Genomic DNA, 18393 nt, shown 5'->3' on the forward strand with positions numbered 1-18393 from the left:
GAAGATGTTAAGAGCTGCCTTTCAGTCCCTGGCCTCGGATGAGCAAGGCAAACTTAAAGATGACAGATCAGACCTTCCTGGAAGTTTGCCTCAATAGGCAGTCATTGAGAATCCTGGCCTTAGTGGAATGGAGACTTGGGCTGCGTGTCAACGGCCTTACCCTTTGTCAGTCTCTTCTGATGGTAAACTTCAACATGAAGACCAGGCTGGTGAGAAGCCATCATTGGATGAGCTGTGGACCACTGACCTCCATGACAGGAGCTAGAAACAGGCTCCGCTGTCCAGTCCTGAAGTTTGAAAAGGCCTAGGCCCTGTGACGGCATGGGGATGGGTGGAAGGGCCCTCCAGGGAGGCCAGTGTTTGCCTGTGCTGCTTAGGGCTCCAGCTGACATTTCTGTCATTCTGACCCTGATGGAGGATTTGGAGCTGACCTAAGGAGAATGACAGGTTTGTTCTAAGAGATGGCTTCTGTTTACCCTTTGACAAGGCATAGGAAAACAGTCTGGGAGATGTGCACCTACTTGTCAAGAACACTAGCATTTTCCACCTAACCTGTGGGAGCCTCGAGTATCGTGTTAAAAACCCAGCCAGCCAGCCTGCTAGAAAGAGCCCATGGAAGAGCTTCAAGATTATGCAGTTTGGGGGGTGGGGGTGGTGCAGCTGAGCCCAGACTTCCACTGCTCCCACCAAAGCCTCAGGAATGGTGTGGGTGTCCTCCTGAACTCTTCAAACCAGCCTGGTTGCATGCCAGTAACTGAAGAGCCCTAGGTGAGCCCACATGGAGCTTAACAGTCACCCAGCTGAGCCACGCCCAAATCCCTGACCTACAAAATGCTCAATAAAATGGAGGTTGGTTGTTTGATGTTGTTGTTGGTTTTGTTTTGTTTTGTTTTTATAGAATAGAGTTTATTCAGGGCATGGGGAGGAGAGTTGACATGGTAGTAGAGACAGAGAAAGACAGAGAGAGAGAAAGTAGAGGAGTAGAGGCCAGCCATGAGCATGTGGAAAGAGAGGGGGAGGGGAATGGGAAGAGAAGAGGAGCAGTAGCAAGAAGGCAAGCAGGTTTTTTTTTTTAAGTGATTAATTATGAAGTAGATTACTTGGTCCTAGGTACCTGGACCATGGGATGGAGGAAGAGGACCCCATGGGACCCTTCTGTGAAGTGTTGGCAGGCAGGTAGAAGCATCTGGGCTCATTATGTTTCTCTCGGTTGGTCGGTTGTTCCTTTAGCAAGCAAACGGCCAGGACCTTGGGCATGGAGTTCTGACAGATGAGCTGAGAAGTACAAACTAGAAACTCTTCGTATTTAAAATTGCTGAGAAGAAGGACACACGTTGAAGTCATGGTTCCCACAGCGCAGTGCCCACAGTAGGACGTTGCAGTTACATAGATGATAAAGGCTGATTAATTCCAAGAATAAAATCACCATTGTTGTGGTTTATCCTAAGGATGGAATATCATGCACATTATTTTTAGCTGGTTTGGAAACAAAGATTTTTGATTGGCTTCCACCAAGCCAAGCTTCTTGGTTTAGAAAAGGAAACACTGGGTATAGCTTAGTCAGGGCTGAGAATTACCAGGCACTAAGCAAATGACTGCTTAGGGGAGGCCCTGGCCTCACAATCTGATGGCAAATCAGAGAGGTTTCTCAAGCCCAATAACACTTGACTGACGCCCCTTGTGTTTTTAGCATGTTGCTGTGTTCAACAGTTTTATGTCCACGTGGCAGACACTAGGCTATACTATGATGAACTAAACAGCGTGGTATAGTGATTTATGATCCAAAAGTCAGATATTTGTCTTCATTTGGGTGATCTTTCTGAACACTCTCCTCTAGCCCTCCCCCTCCACCCAATCACCGTGTCTATGACAGTTATCCCTCTTACCAAAGCTCCCCCAGTGTTTTCAGGAGAAACCTCCCCTCCCCTTTAAGGTCCTTTCATGTCTGCAATACCACCCCAGCCTCCACCATGGCAAGTCCCTTCCTCTCTCCTCATAGAGCTCGTTTCTGAACGGTGGCCGTATGGGGGAGCCTTCCCAAAGCCAACACTACCCTCACATTTCTAACAGGAACCCAAGCCTCTGTGACCTCTAGATCTGTCCTGAAATTTGAAGGGAAGGTCTTTCTCTGAAATGAAATGCAAGCGGGGAGAGGGTGGGGGAGACATCATCTGTCTGAGAGACAGCATGGCAGTACTTTAAATCACCTCCCACAAGATGTTGCTAACCCTCAATCCTCTAATATTTAGGGATAGTTTCCATTGACATTTCTGTCTCTTCACACCCCCCAACCCCCAACCCACCACAATGACCGTCCAATGACATCAACACTGTCTGTTTAGGTTCCGCACAACCAGGCTGTGCAAGGGATAATGCGGTTTGGCCACGGTTCTAGTATCGCAGGCCAGGCTTTCAATCTGCTCCACGTTCATTAGCTATTTTGCTGGAAGTGATTTGACCTCTCAGGGCCTCGGCTTCTATTAATGGGGACATTCATAGACCTCATCTTGTCACGGGGCTGCTGTGAGAATTCATTGGGATAGTATATGTAAGTGGTTTTTATCCTTAATACATATTTCATAAGCTTATTTTATGATGGCAAACTCAGAAACCATGATGCTGCAGCAAGAGTTGGGGGAAATTGAGATGTTTTGTTCTGGTGACTAAACATTTAGAAGAACTGCTGTTTCCCAAGGTTTCAATGATTGTCACCTGGGAGGATAATGTCGGCGGTGTGGGTACAGTGCAAAGTGATGGGCTTGAAAAAATTAAAGGGAAGAGGTTTTTCTCAAAATCGAAAGGACTTAGAAAAATAAACAGGGGCTGAGAAAATGGTTCAGTTGGATTGGATCCCCAGAGTCCACATGACAAAATGTGGCATTGTGAAATGTGCTTATAATTCCAGTCTTGGGAGGGGGAGACAGGTGGGTCCTGGGGTGGGGGCTGGGGGAGGGTCCCAGCCTACTTTGTGAGCTCTAGAGCAGTAAGAGACCTGCACCAATCAATAATCAAACAATCAATCGATCGATCAATCAGTAAATAAGTGGTGGTCAGCATCTAAGGAATGACACCCAAGGTTAATAACCTCTGACAGTCACCTTTGTGCACATAGATAAGTGCACACACCGACACCCATTTGTACATATATGAGTGTACACACACACACACACACACACACACACACAATCAATAGGTATAATGCAAAGTCTCAGGCATGGTGAGCTTCAATCACTGGACATACACCACACAGGTGGCTGGACATGGAGCAGGACAGTAAAGAGGTAATGAAATCAGACAGGGCAGAACTGAGTGACTGGATCTTTTCCAGTCCTAATTCTGTCTCAGGATCCTAAGGCTTAGGAGAGATAGGGTCCATTAAAGATAAGAGAAAAAAATGGTATCTCTGTCAACTGGCTTCAAGGCTACCCCTGACCCCCCAAGTTCAGAGACCACCATAAATCCATCCACCTTGGAATCAAAACTCTAGCTGCTGTACCTTTAATCCACTGATCATGATATTTGCCTCTAGGGTTACAAAGGTCAAGCCTGGATTGTCTTTCACATTGAAATCATAAAAGATTTGTAGTGAGCAAGGAGGGTACGCCCACACCCTCCCCCCGCAACCAGTCCACCCTCACTACCTGTCCACACAGCCTGGCTCCTACAGCGGCTGCTCACTCGTTTACAGCACATGCTAAGTAGGCATAGCCTCCTTAATGTGAAATGTGCCTACACTGGGTTTCTCTTTGCACCAACAAGGAGTTGGGTAAGCATATTTATTGTCTAAGACTGCAATGGTTAATCTTCTTTCTTAGACTACTCATAAGCACTTTAGAAAAAATTACTAGGTCAGTTACAAATCCATCCTACCTTTTCAGGGAGGCAAAGGACTAAAGGACCACCTCTTGGCAACTGTTGGTAGAGTCTAGTTTGCTATTTAAGTTTCAACAAAACTTCCTTATCCACATTTTCTCTGAAGATAACACTCCCAGGAACTCAGGCCTGGGAAGGTCAGAGTGTGTACGCCAGTGTTTCATGTGATGGCTTGGGACAGGAAGTAACTTCCTTGGGTTTGTTAGTGTGATCCAGGGTACAAAGAATCAAATGTGTTCCTGACAGGTAGGTCCATTGGATGGGTGTGATGAGCTGAGAGTCCTTACAGCACATCCCTCCTGAGCCACTCATGTTTGCAAAGGAAGTCTGATTTTATTGATATAGTCACTGTGGGATTCCCTTCTTGATGCTGAATTAGGAAAAGCCTAGGAGGGTTTCGGCTGGAGGTGTGTACTAGTGATTCTCGGTATGTTAGCAAGGTCTCAGCTGCATGGAAGGATGGGTCAGCTGAAAGCAGAGTCCTTTGTACAGAAGAGGAAACACAGGTGCACCGGCAGGATGTGTGGGTACATCTACAGATGCCCAGAGCTGCTGGGGGTCACCTGGGTTGAACATGGGTCATGAGAAGTCCACACTGAAGGGAAAGATGAGCTGTGACTGTTAGAGGCAGGGCTGTGAGAGCGGGCAGAGGTGCCGAACCAGCATAACGATACAGGCTCACTGAGAGTAAGGAAACCTGAGAGGTTCATGCCCACAGGACTGAAAGCTAGTGTGGTAAAGGGCAGAATGGGAGAAGGGGAAGGTGAGAAGTTCATCTGGGTCTGGGCTGACTCACACACACAAAGGCAAGATGGACAGTGTCTGAAATGAAAGGCTGTGGATCCGGAAGGGCATTCTCCCATGGGTCCAGGAAGAACAGTGCAGAGAAAAGAGCCACAAAGGACCAGGGCTGTAGGGATGATTATCATCTCAGTAAAGACAGCCATTGCCTTAGCTCAGAGTCTCTGGGCTAAACTTTGTGTAGAGGATACAGAGGATAAACAGTGCCTTCCTTCTCATTCTCCTCTCTGGCCAGAAGCAGAGGAAATGGGCTATTGTACAGAGGGATATTTGGGCAAAGGTTTCAAGATGTAGACCAGGTCTGAGGGCAGCTGGGAAACTCCCTGGAAAATTGTGTTCTTGGAGATTCCGGCGATTAGAGCAGGCTGATTTCAGAACTGGCCCTATGAATTCAATACTCCCAGCCTGGAACCCACTCACCCAGTTTCTATATCTCCCTGTGGCCAACTACTGAGGGCCTGGCTCAGGAGCTCAACTGCCACTCTGGGTCCCACTTTTCTAGGCAGTACTGTCATCTGAATTGTCACCCCTGTAAAGTCATCAGGGTCATCCCTTACTAATCTGGCAAGTGGCCTCATGTAATTAAACGGTAAAGAAATTCCAACCTTATCTACAGAGAGCATGGGGCTTTTGAATAGTGGAGTGGTAGAAAATTCTAGGTAAAGAAAGCTCCAAATAATAGTGAAAAGGGCCGAGGGGGGGGGGAAGGGAACAAAACAACAACAACAACAAAACACCCAATCACTAGCTACAATTTAAAGTGGTTTCTCTCTGTAAGGTGCTGTGTGACCAGAAAACCCATAGTCAAGTGTCTCTGCACCTAGTGTCTGTTTCTTATAATACGGATGCTTCTAATGCCGTCCCAAATCACCTGGGAACTCACTGGATGTTTTATCCACGCCATACCTGTTAAATCATAGCTCCTAGGGATCTGCCCAGTGACTTTAACCAACTGCCCAAGGGATGAGGAGGCATGCTCCAGATGAGGTCCTACTGTATTCAAATCCAGAGAACTAAAGCACATAGCACTCCAAGCAGAGTGGACCAGCTCATTCAGACTGTTCCATTGCACCAGGCTCTTGACATGTCAGAATTCTCTCCTGGAAAACATGCCCATGGGCTGGCAGTGACCAGCTTTATACATGTGGCTGTTACCATTTTTTATTCAGCAGCAGTTGGGCACCTCACCTAAGGCTGCCCATACCATCTTAAGAGATGTAACGTGGGCCTTAGAATAAGTGGAATGCCCTTCTCTTAGGCCTGTTTCCTTTGTCCTAGGACTATTTGTTTTTTTTTTCAGCAGGGTCTCATTATTGAATTTACACTGTCCATAAACCTCCAATCCTCCTGCCTGAGCCTTGAGTGCCGGGTATGCCACCAACCACCTGTTCTTGAAAGTTGTTTCCATCCTCATCTATGGAGAAATCCCACCCATCACCTGCAATAGTTTTGGAGCTCAGCCAAGTTGGCCTATCTAGACTTCTTCCATCCAGGAAGCCCAATGGCCCCTACCAGTGCCAAGACCTTTAGTAACAAGGCACAAAGCCAAGCAGTTTTTATTGTTTGTTCCGTTTATGTCAGTCTTATATATCCCAGGCTGACCTTGAACTTCTGATCCTCCTGCCTCCACCTTCTGAGTGTGCTTGTCACTACACTGGGCAGTGCTGAAGACAAAACACAGCACTTGGTGTAAGTAAGGCCAATGTGTACCAGCTGAGCTATATCCCTAAGGCTCCCCAATACCCCAAGATATGCTTGAATAGATCAGTCAGAGTGCCTTATGGTATCCACTTTATTATCTTAGATTTATAATTCTAGAGTTTGTAGAGATCGTTGAATCAACTAGAAGAAAGTGTGTCAGTTCTCAAATTAGCTGTGTCACTGGAGAGGAAGGGCCATGTGCTGTTTTTAATCCAGCTGTGTTTTAATCCAGTGCTGTTTTTGTTTGACTTTAGGATGCACTGGTTTTCTCCAGTGGGTTAGCTGTTATAATTATATTTTGTATAGTCTAATATTAACCAGCATTCACATTCCCAGAGCATAGAATGTTTGACAATGAGAGTTAAAGGACAGACTCAGCTTTTCTAAAACGAAACAAAAATCAAATCCCCAACTATGCTGGTCTCAGGGAATGGTAATGGTGAGGTGGGAGACGCACACCATGGAGAGCGAAGATGAAAACTGATTGTGCAATGTTCTGGAAACAATCACACCCAGAAAGGGGAAGGGTGGGGCTTCTCTACAGACCTGTGAACAGGGAGGGAAGATGCTCGGTAACTTCTAAGAAGGGCAGACTTCCCAGCATCCTCTTCAGAGTTAATGGAGTTTGATGAGAAAATCAGGAAGCAAGAACCAGTGAGTTCCTGTGTGGTCTCTCAAGTAAAAAAACCAGAGCAATAACACCAACCCGTTGTAAAAGAGCATTTAAAATGAATTTTATTGTTTGGATTTTACAAGTAGTCTTTAGAGGCTTCAAACAAGAACTCTGTTGCAAAACTCTAATAAATAGCTTGCCCCAAGTCCCCAAAGAAACAGGAAAACCAAATGAAAAGGAAACTTGGAAAGAGAAGCAAGACTTCAGAATGCTCAGATGTTAGCAGTATTTCTCATTTACAGAAAGACATCAGGCAATGTACAATCTCCTTCATGGACATTAGAGAGTCAACCATTATCTTTTACAAAGCATTCCCAAATCCTCCTATATCACGGTAGAAATGTTAACAGGGAAAAAAAAAAACCTCAGAGGAATCACAATCATTTGTGAAACCACAGCATAAGGGTGTGTGTGTGTTTATGAAACAGAAACTGAGAGGAGGAGGAAGAGGAGGAAGAAGGAGATATATATTGCTTCCCAGGGATAGAAACCAGGGCAAGTGGTTTCCCACTTAACAGCAGGGAACTTTTAGCACATAGCCAGTCCATACTGGCCAGCCTCATGTCTGTACAGCAGCAAGGGTAAGGGGCCCAGAATAGCCTGCATCACTAGACAGGAGAGACAGTGCAGGGGTAATTTCTGCAGCAGAGTCCTTTGGATGGCATCAAAGGGGTGCAGAAAACGCTATGCATAAACTCCACACTGCAACATGCAGGTTCCAAAAGCCCATTTTGTTTCAGGCATTGCTCCAAACAGGCAAGGATTAAACTCACGGTTTAACATTCGCTGCTGTTAGCTTTTCCTAATTACAAACACTGGTGACGTCTTGCTTTGGTGAGAAAGATTTATTAGTCATTTTGAACAAGCTTAAAAAAAGTTTGCTACATTTTAAAAAATCTCAAACAGAAACTATATATATATATATAGATAGATAGATAGACTTTTGACCAAAATGTGTTTAGAATGCGTACAGGTAAGGTTTTCATTTGGGAAAATTCAGAAGCCAAATTAATGTTAGGAGCCAGGAAGGTGGAAGAGGTTGATTTCTAATTTAGTAGGGTTCACTTAAGCCAAACCAAGTCTTAGGAATGTACTGAGAATGATTCTTCTGGGAAAGAAGGGACAACATCCAAGATCCAAAAGGGGAGCAGTGTGGCCCTGCTGGTCTCCAGCAGACAGGATGCAGAGGGCAGAAGCCCCACCAGACCATGGGGGTGGGGTGGGGAGGCAGGGGGGCAGAGATGGGGCCTTTCCTTAAAGTCCCTCTCACAGGCATTTTAGGGACTGAGGCAAGGAAACACCCCTCCCAACCCCCAAAGAGTTAAAAAAGAAAAACTTCCTTCCTAGGAACACAGACATTTGTCAGGGGATTAGGGAGAGCTCGGGCATACCTGAAATAGATCAGCTGACTGACGGAAGCAGAGGCTGAGGGCCAGGGGCACGTGGGTCTGGGCCCAGCTTCTTTGTAAATACATAAGAGATAAAGATATTGTGCAAAAAATAAAGACATTCACATTTTAGCAGTTAAACTTTTATTTTACCTTTTAAAATTTTTATTTATTTTTTTTGTTTTTCTTTTTTATAAAAGGCAGATAATGACTGTTGATCTGCAACTGTTGTGTTGTGCACTGTCCAGTACGCGTGGACTAGGAAGCTGGGGATTCTGAGGATACTTTCCAAGGCGTTAATGGGTGCTTTCGGGTGCCCATATAGAGCAGCCTGTCCTTCCTTCTTTCCCCTCAGCTGGCCCTAGCTCATGTCTATGGTGTTAAAGACCCACTCTGTGAACTTCTTTAGCTTGTCCGAGGCGTTCTGGGACTCCTCCTGCAGCCTCAGGTTGTCCTCCCGCAAGTGCTCAACTTCGGCCTGCAGGTGGGCCTTGTCTTCTTTCTCCTGAAGCAAAAGCCAAGCACATGTGACCTAGGGGTGTATACAATTCCCACCCACCCAGCTCTCAGGAGAAGCACATGTGATCTAGGGGTGCCCACCACCTGGCCAGCTCTCAAGAGAAGCACATGTGACCTAGGGGTGTGTACATATCCCACCCGGCCAGCTCTCCAGGAGAAGCAGTTCTGATTCCCTTTAGGTGGTCCCTTCCTACTCCCCAGTCTAAATGTGTGCACACACAAGACCCAAGCCCAGGGGCTCCCAGAAAGCTCAGCACTACAGGATCACCTCCACATGTAATTACACTAACATGTATTTTACAGCTAGCTTTGAGTTTTGGCTGCTGCCTTGATAAAGTCAAAGCTAATCAAGAAACACAACTTTCAGCTTTCCTAGCCTAACAGAGCAAACAAGAACTACACAGGAACATGTGCCACTGACACCTGACAGGGTGGGGTGCTCAGAGGCCAGGCTGGAGCCCAGAGACGCCCGACTGATTTTAAGGTTTCCCCCAAAGGACTATGTTTTCTGTATGTAAGACAAAGAAGGTCTGTCACATCATGTGTGGCATGGCACCAACCTCTATGCTGCCCTGAACACGTGCACAGAGAAGTGTGCATGCAAACACCCATGCATGTCTCACTGACACCTCTAGCTCTCCCAATTCAGGGCATTTTGTTCCCACAGGCTGGACAATGAGTTCCCAGTGAGAGCACTCACCTTCTTCAAATCTTCTCGAAGCATTTTCAGCATCCCTTCCAACTGGTCCACTTTAGAAGCCAGAGTGGGAGAGGAGTCCTTACTGCTGGGAAGGAGAGACAAAAGGCCATGCTGGCAGGCGCCTCCATGGCTGCTGGTTGGTTTTTTCCCCCCCAATTTTTTGTATAATGTCTTCAACGTCAAATTCCTCAGCATGGCAACACAACGTGCATTTTTTACTTTAAAAGAGAAAATGATCTTAACAAGAGGCAATATGGGCCTGAGTGACCGCCAATCAGTAGCTTCCTCTGTTAAAGACACTACATCTTACGACAATGAGTTAGTGGCAGTATGTGAAAATGACCTTTGGTAGCACAGGAGACTTGCTAGCAGATCCAACAATCACACACTGTATGAGTTCTCAAGGTCTCTTCTAGGGCTCTGGGGCTTTCAAAGGAGAACTACCAGTGTGTGTGTGTGTGTGTGTGTGTGTGTGTGTGTGTGTGTCTGTATGTGTGTGTGTGTGTCTGTGTCTGTATGTGTGTGTGTGTGCGTGCGTGTGTGTGCGTGTGTGTGTGTGTTGTACATGTATATAACTTATACAGGATCTACACTGGGGCCACCAACACAGAGCAGATCTAGAGTTCCCAGAAGGCCTTGCGTCTAAGCAAGCCATTGCAGCAACACACAATGCTCACACCTCAGCTAGTCTAAATATGTTTAAATGCTGAGGAAACTCCATGTTTCAAAAGCCTGTAAGTCTAAGCTTACCACCTCAAACTTCCATTAGGACAGGGAAGCAGCTCAGTTGGGTTAAAGTGCTAATCACGCCTTGCTAGCAGAACACCAAGTGTGTATGGTGGCACTTGAGGACCACACAGCTGGGTGTTGCCAAGCCCAGAACCTAAGGCTGAAGACCTATCAGCTTTCCACGACCCCCTTATGAATTCGAGCTGCCAACAGTTTCCTGGGAAAGTTCTAGTTATGCCATGTGACCTTTAGAATCACAGAACAGAAAGCCAACGTCTTCTGTAGGGAAAACACAGAGGACTCTTTGCAGAGCCAGAGATGTAACTCGTGGTTGTCTTAGTCGTGGAATAAAGATTATTCTTCAAAAGTTGAAGTTCAAGGTGGAATTCTTGACCCATAATGAAATATGTTATAGATCTCTTAATTTTATGTTTGCAACAGACTTCAAAAGCAAAATGCAGTTTGCTGAACACAGGGCCTCTGGTGAGTGACACTGACTGGCAAAGGCCTCAGGCAGTGAGTGGGTCATAAAGGGGAAGTGGTCATCTGCGACCCACAGCGTGGTACCTCAGCTCACATCAGGGCTGGGTTACAGGACAAGCATGCTGAACAGAACGGAAGCTGTGTGTGGGGAAGGACTTGCCTCTCACAAAGCCCTACAGGGCACTGGCCCCCAAGCAACGCTCGGAGCTTACCTCAACCCCACAGGTCCTTTAGAATGGACCCAATGCACTAGTGTAGAAAGGTCTACCTGGCCCATCTTCCCCTCATCCTAGGATCCACAATAACGAGCTCTCCTGGGAGGGTCTGACTCCCGTGTCTTGGTGCAGCACATCCCAGTGTGCCGCTCTGGACTGTCCTTCTGGGTTGTCTTTTCCTCTCCAAAGTCTTGAGTAGACCGCCACTCAGCTTAGCCTAGTTGTCCCAATAACAAGAGGGACTGTGGCAGCTCTCTATTACAATCAACGAGGAGCTAAGCTCACAGCCTTGCAGACTTGTTCAGAAGTCCTTAAGCAGCAGCCCACTTGGAGTGGTGTAGCTCGCCTCACCTTCCCTGATATTAACTGCGACTCACAACTTTTCATAGGTATTTAAATATATATGCAGGCGTGAAATTCATCCATTTTATTGAGAGAGACAGGGTCTCAAAATATAGCCTGGCTGGTCTTTAACTCCGGATCCTGCTGCTTCAGCCTCCAGAGTGTGGAACTACAGGCATGCACTACCACACTTGGCTTAGATACCTTGGTTCCTAACCATCCTCAGGGTTTAGGGCAGGAGATTCCAGTGGACTATTCTGCGTGCAGGTGTCACGGTGTGTTCCACAGCTCGCTGCCGGGATGCTAAGGAATACTTCCTGTTCAGCCCACATCTCCACCACAGGAACTCAGGGGAGACAGGCAGCTCAGCCCTGCGCAGTTTAAGCCTCAGTCCAGGGTCATAGTTCAGAGGCTCTGAGCTTCAGCTCTGACTGACTTGCTCCATGTTACAAACACTCTCAGCCAGCCTGCTGTTGTTTCCAACACAGGCAAGCCGAGGCAGAATGCTGGAAGCCGAGCACACGAGTACAGTCACGACGCGGCCACAGTGGCAACTGAGAAAACCCAAAACCCAGATTCAAAGGCTACTAACTCCCAAGACTGAGGATTTGTGACCAATGATTTCTTACTTTACCCAATAAGCCTCAGGGGCACAAGCGACTTATGACATTAAATCATAAAGAATATTCATAATTTTATCCTTAAGCCATGAAAACCAGTTTAATTATATTTACAGTAGTCAGTTATACAGTGTTCTAACTAAAAGTGTCTGGCATTGCTGCTGAGCACTCCTCAGCTCATCCATGGGCCTCCCATCTCCTCTTCATCACATGTGCCACTAATGGAGGTGACGCATGGTGTACATTCATGCCCTCAGCACCGCGTGACCAACCTGCTGTACGACTTCATCTGGACCAGGGCCTGCTCCTCCAGCTGGTCGCTGTTGGAGGCTGCGCTCAAGGGGCGATGGTTTTCATCACTAGCAGCAAAAAATGAGGCTCTCTGGACTGGAAGAGAAGTGACAAAGTGTCAAGCACAGGGTGCACTCCAGGGACCCCGTCCTGTGGTAGTCTGAATATGCTTGGCCATGGGGAGTGGCAATGTTAGGAGGTGTGGCCTTATTGGAGGAAGTGTGTCACTGTGAGGGTGGGCTCCTCCTATCTCAGGCTCAACCCAGAGCAGAAGAGACCCTCCTCCTAGCTGCCTGGAAGACAGTCTTCTCTTTGCTACCTTCAGATGAAGATGTAGAACTCTCAGCTCCTCCTGCATCATGCCTGTCTGGATGCTGCCATACTTCCCGCCATGATGATAATGGACTGAACCCCTGAACCTGTAAGCCAGCCCCAACTAAATGTTGTTCTCTCTAAAAGTTGCCTTGGTCACAGTCTCTCTTCACAGCAATGGAAACCCTAACTAAGACACATCTACGAATCCAACCAGGGGTCTATAGGGCTGGTCAACTTTAACCAACACACAGATATGTTTGGAATCTAGTCTCTATCCTTCCCGGGAAGAGACTGCTATTTCAGTTTAAGGGACAGTGACAGTGTAAGAGCCCCTTGAGAAGACGGGTACTGTGGGATCCATTTCTAGCCAGTGCTCTAGTGATGGCGGCTCCAGAAAGAGCCAAATTCTAGACCAAGAGACAAAGATAGAAATGTCCAGAAAGCAAAAATTAATAAGCCTCTTGACACTTCGTAAAGGATGTTTTCCCCAAGATGCCCGGCCATTCTGGCAGGCTTTAGTGCTATGTCCACACCAACTGTGTAGACATACTTCAACTTAAAATTTATATGAAGACAGGCAGCAAACTGATAGCCAGGTTAGTATAGAGAGACTCTCTTGTGCAATATCTGGAAGCTTCAATAAAATGCTGTTGGTCTATTAACTTAGAGGGGAATAGGAAGAGAGGATTCTGGGATACAGTCAGTGAGGGGAGTATTTGAACTCTGAGGAAGGTGGTCATATGAAACTGAAGGAGAGGTAGCTAACCATGTGGCAGGACTTAGAATAAGCAGAATAAATGAATTATGGGCAAATCATATCAAGTCAAAACTTTTGGCCTAGGTATTTACTCATGAAATAATTCAGTTTCAGAGTCATTATTTCAGGGAACAAAGAGGCCAGGTAGAAAAAGCCCAAGGTATCCAATGGTGTCCAATGTGGTAGGCATGTAATTCAAATTTAGACAGAAATCCAAGCTTAAAACAAAAGATTCAGGTATTAGACACTCCCAAGTGGAAGACAGTTTCCTAGCTGGTTGGGAGCAGGAAACTGTAGAGGCAGTGCAGGTCCTTTACAAGTCTGCTGTACAGTAGAGGCTGGTGGCCAGAGCTGTCCTGACAGGGCCTGAGGGCACAGTAGCTGCAGCACAGTGGCCTGGTTTCAGAGAAGGGTCGGAGTGTGATAGAGAGAGCTAGATGGGCCAATAAGGGTCTGGGTGGGAAGAGCCTGGAGAGTCGAGAGGCTCACTCAGAGAAAAGAAACTTGGATGTCACATCACTCTGTGAGGTACAGGCGGCAGCCCCTGCGGCCTGGAGCCACCTTCCCAAGAGCCAGGGTGAGGCTTGGCTCTGCCAGAAGGACAAACAGCAGCTCCAGCCCAGAACCAGAGAGGGTAGTCTGCTAAATCAAATGGAGTAGGGCAGAGCCAAGAGCCCAACAGCCATTGCAAGGTGCTAGCTGAACAGCAGAGAGACATGGTAGATGCCTGCTATAGACACATGGAAACATCAGGAAAAGCTCAAAAGTCAACGGACTTGGTAGGAAACTGGGGAATCCTTAAGGAGTAGAAGATATTAAAAAGAAAATTATTTTCTATGTTAAAAATACATTAATATTTTCTATGTTAAAAATTTTTAACTCATTTGCTATGTTTAAAAAAACTTGGATTGTTCTGATTATCAGTATGCAAATCAGTAATAATTATTAATGTATTTTCTTTTCTCTCCTATCTAGTGTTAGAGGGAAAAGAAGGGAGAGGAATGAAAAGAAAAAAATTGGGGGGGACAGGAATACAGGAAATGCAGGAATGAAGGATAGTATATTGAATATAATTTAAACTACAGAGCTACTACTAGCCAAAAATCTTATACTGGTAAAGATCTTTGTCTCCTAATACAATTTTAAGGTTGTGTTAATTAATTAATTAATTAATTTAAGGTTGTATGTTGGTTACAACATACTATGTAACAATTCTTTTTAAGGTACTGTACCTATGTAATCCTGAAAAATGCAACGTTAAGCTCTAGTCCTTTTTAAAAAAGCTGCTGTTACAAACTGTTTAGGATAATTTAGAAATGCAAGTTAATAGACAATTAAACTCATGGTCACGTTAGATACTAGTTAAGTATAGAAATATGTTTTCAAGAGTGAACAGTAAATAGCTAGAAAAATAAGCAATGTTTGCCATTCAGATACACTATAGCTAGATGGTTTTCAAAACCGTCAAAGATCTATAGATTACGGCATTGGAAGATGTCTTATTAATGCAAAGCTTTTTTTGTTTTTGTTTTTGACAATGAGACAGGTCTGCTCCTAGCACACCCCAATTTTACTTTAAAGAAGATGAGCACCAGTGAAGCTCCTTTTAGAGTTTGCTTCAATTGTGGCAAGCTACCAATGACCAAGAAACTGCCCTTGCTTCAGCAGCAGACAGTATGGTGTCCAAACTGAACAGACAAGACACAGGGAAGTCAACTGCTGAGCTTTCTAAGGACAAGGTAGGCAAGTTTTTCATATTTTCTGCATCACAGAAAGTCTGTTAAAATATTCTGTGCTGGGGCTGAAGAGATGGTTGAGCAGTTAAGAGAACTGACTGCTCTCCCAAAGATCCTGAGTTCAATTCCCAGCAACCACATGGTGGCTCACAATCATCTGTAATGGGATCTCATACCCTCTTCTGGTGTGTCTGAAGACAGCTACAGTGTACTCATATAAATTAAATAAATAATTCTTTAAAACAAAATATTTTGTGCCAGAAGGCTGAAGATGGATGCTCCAACATTACAGAGAAACTTTGGGGCCTGTTGAGGCAGCCAGCTGTCTCTGTCATTTCTGTAGTTTTGGAAGCTGCTTGCCTACACTTCCTGCACACTCAGGTATGCATACATAGACTCTCAAGTCTGTGGTGGGGTGCAGACTAGATATCTGTAGTCTCATCTTAAGTCTAAGAAGATGTTTTAAGTTGGTAATGCAAATTATGATAGAAACAGATTTAGGTACAAAACTCTGAACCTACCAAGATAAGACTGATGGAATATTTTATCCAAGGTTGCCAAAAGCATATGGACTGGACATTGTGAATGTAAATCTTACCTGATAGTTTTCATTATAGTTATAGTTATTATTATAGTTTTGTTATTATTGTATAAAGTTCATTATTGTAAGAGAAAGAACTTTTTATTGGACTGAGAGGGGAAACTGTAGAGAGACTTTCTCGTGCAATGTATGGAAGCATCACCTGTCAATAAAATGCTGTTGGCCTATTAGCTTTGCAGGAAATAGGGAAGGTCCAGTACAGAGAGATGATTCTGGGATGGAGTCCGGTGGAGGGAGGATTCACCCTAAACTCTGAGGAAGCCGTTCACATGAATCTAAAGGAGAGGTAAGCAGCCATGTGGCAGGACTTAGAATAGAATAAATGGGATAAATGAGTTACAAGCTAATGGGAACAAGCCAAAGCTTTTGGTCCCTAGGCATTCATTCATAAAATAATTCAGTCTCAGAGTCATTATTTTGGGGAGTTAAGAGGCCAGCTGGAAAAGCTCATGGTTATAGGTTAGAATCAGGGAGTTACCATGAACTAAAGAAGAAGGAAGGCAAAGACAGCCATCACTATCCACAGTTGCTCTTTCTGAACTTTGTGGCCTAGTAAGCCCATGGTCTAAATTGAAACCAGATGAAATTCACTTTCAAATCATCCACATAAGAGCATTAACTCTGCCACCATGACTTTATAAAGAACAACTTAGCATCAAAAAAATTTAAAAAGATAGTCTTGTACCAAAGCCAGTCTTTCCTAAAGAACAGACAGTAGACAGCCTACGTCAACACACATTGCCTTCTGTTTAGCACCTTGTTTCTATAGACCAGAGTATCATAGGGACTGCTACACTTACAAGCCACAGGGGCCTCATGAATTTTGTAGAGAAGAAACATCAGGGTCCATGTGAGTAAATAAAATGCTCCCAGCCCAGCATCTGACCAGACTACAGCTCAGAACCATGAGCTTTGGCTCTGGGCTCCAGCTGTATGTGAAGCACACTTACTGTCAGTGTGCCCAGGGTGGCAGACTGGTCAGGCCTGGTCATAAGTCTTGGCACCCTGTGGCTTGGCCTTCAGGATTCTGATGGCTTATGTGGGACATTAGCAACCTCACTCACCCTCATAGGCTTTGGCGGCATCTACTAGGTTGGACCAGTCCAAGTCTGAAGCAGTGTCAGGTAGGGGCATCAGGCCAGGGTCAGGGATAGGCTGCCTTCGGGTCTCCTGGATGTCGGTGAGGGAGCTGTCCGAGGCAGAGAACTCTCCTACAGAGGGGACAACAGGACAACTTGTGGCCACAGCAGAAGCTCTTAAGAACTTATCCATTTCTTGTTACCGCAGTACATGTGTAAGCCATTTGTTGATGGAATCAGTGTTTATTCCAGCAAGCCATTAGTGAAGCTGACCTGGCTTCCTCCAGTTTTTTTCCATCTTAAAAATATCTCCCACCATCTCTCCCCTAAGAAAGTGAATCATAAGAAACTTAGTTTTGCATTGAGGCCGTATGTAGGTCTGCTGTGGATGAACTGCCTGTCCTCAGTGGGACATGGGGGCCAGGTGGGGTAGCTCTAGTGGTCAGCTTCCCCTTAGAGTCATCTGAGGAGAAGAGGCCTAGTCTGATGGCAAGCTGGACTGTGGTTACAGCCCAGGAATTTTGATAAGTATCAGAGAAGCAACAGGACTTCTTTTTATCTGGGACATGAGCCAAGATCTGTCCCCAGCTTCTATGGACTTTATGCTTAAGAGGGGTGAAGGACACTAGTGTATCCCTGACTCCTGTGCTCCGTCTCTCAGGGACGGTCTCCTGTCCATGGCTGGACGTAGTCAGCTAGTATGAGTGGTAGACCAGACCACAGTGAGAATGCTAAGTCTCTCATGGGAGCCAGCCTTGTAAGGGACTTTCAGTGGGCCATGGCATTACTTCTCCATCCTGAGGATCTGAGGGTATCACCTGAATGATACCCTGAGCAGCAATATCACAGCAATCAAACCCAACACCCACCATTTACTAAGGCAAAGGCTATTCACTGCAAACATGAACCCCCCGGAACAGCTGGCAATGATAAAAACAACAAAAAACAAAACCCTTACTTTGAGTACCAAGGGCCACAAGAGGGCATTTTGCTGCTGCTCAGGGTTGAGAAGACAGACAAGTAGAAAGCAGGAAGGTCTTCTAGAGGCAGCAGCCAGGATGGATATGGCATTGTATATAACTCTATGTGGGTACCCCTCAAATGTGCTGTAGCACTAAACCCCTGCAAACAGAGAGCTAAGCAAAGCTCACTGCAAAGTGACATGGCTCCAGAGCCATCTGCTTACAAAGGATGGGAGTTGTGCCCAGGACGCCGGCTTGGTAAACCAGGGTATATTTAGTGCATGCTCTCCCTTCCAAACTAATGTACTTAACCTGAGCAAAGTCATGAGTAAAGGGAAACCAACAGACCCTGAAGATATTCACTGCTCAGCTGTGTCTAAGGCCGATCCCACCAAGGGGGTGGAGGCAGAACAGATCTTTTGTGTGCCACTTATAACCTTTCTGCCCTTTCATCCCTGACGCCCCAGGCTCCATCTTGGGAAAAGGGACCCAAACTACCATATCTGTCTCCCACATACATTTAAGTGTAGACAGCAAACAAGGCTGCTGAGTATGAATAGGCAATCGCCAGGGTGCTGCCTGGCTTCTAGCAGGAGGTGATGGAATGA

General features: G+C 45.8%; 1 protein-coding gene across 3 annotated transcripts in view; it reads right to left on the minus strand.

Annotated features, from left to right (window-relative positions):
• Nucleotides 1-8563: 8563 nt before the first annotated feature.
• Sipa1l1 (signal induced proliferation associated 1 like 1) overlaps nucleotides 8564-18393 on the minus strand; it is a 198361-nt gene continuing 188531 nt past the window's right edge. For 2 of the 3 annotated variants that reach the window (XM_028782145.1, XM_028782143.1), the window contains 4 exons: nucleotides 16809-16955; nucleotides 12317-12431; nucleotides 9656-9740; nucleotides 8564-8941 (listed from right to left, as the gene is read on the minus strand). In XM_028782145.1, the coding sequence (XP_028637978.1) occupies nucleotides 8798-8941; nucleotides 9656-9740; nucleotides 12317-12431; nucleotides 16809-16955 (491 nt within the window). In that variant the 3' untranslated portion in view covers nucleotides 8564-8797. The remainder of the gene's footprint in view (nucleotides 8942-9655; nucleotides 9741-12316; nucleotides 12432-16808; nucleotides 16956-18393) is intronic. The other variant, XM_028782144.1, reaches the window with a different exon arrangement.

The sequence above is a fragment of the Grammomys surdaster genome, unplaced genomic scaffold (assembly GCF_004785775.1).
Source record: "Grammomys surdaster isolate TR1022 unplaced genomic scaffold, NIH_TR_1.0 721, whole genome shotgun sequence".
Taxonomy (NCBI): domain Eukaryota; kingdom Metazoa; phylum Chordata; class Mammalia; order Rodentia; family Muridae; genus Grammomys; species Grammomys surdaster.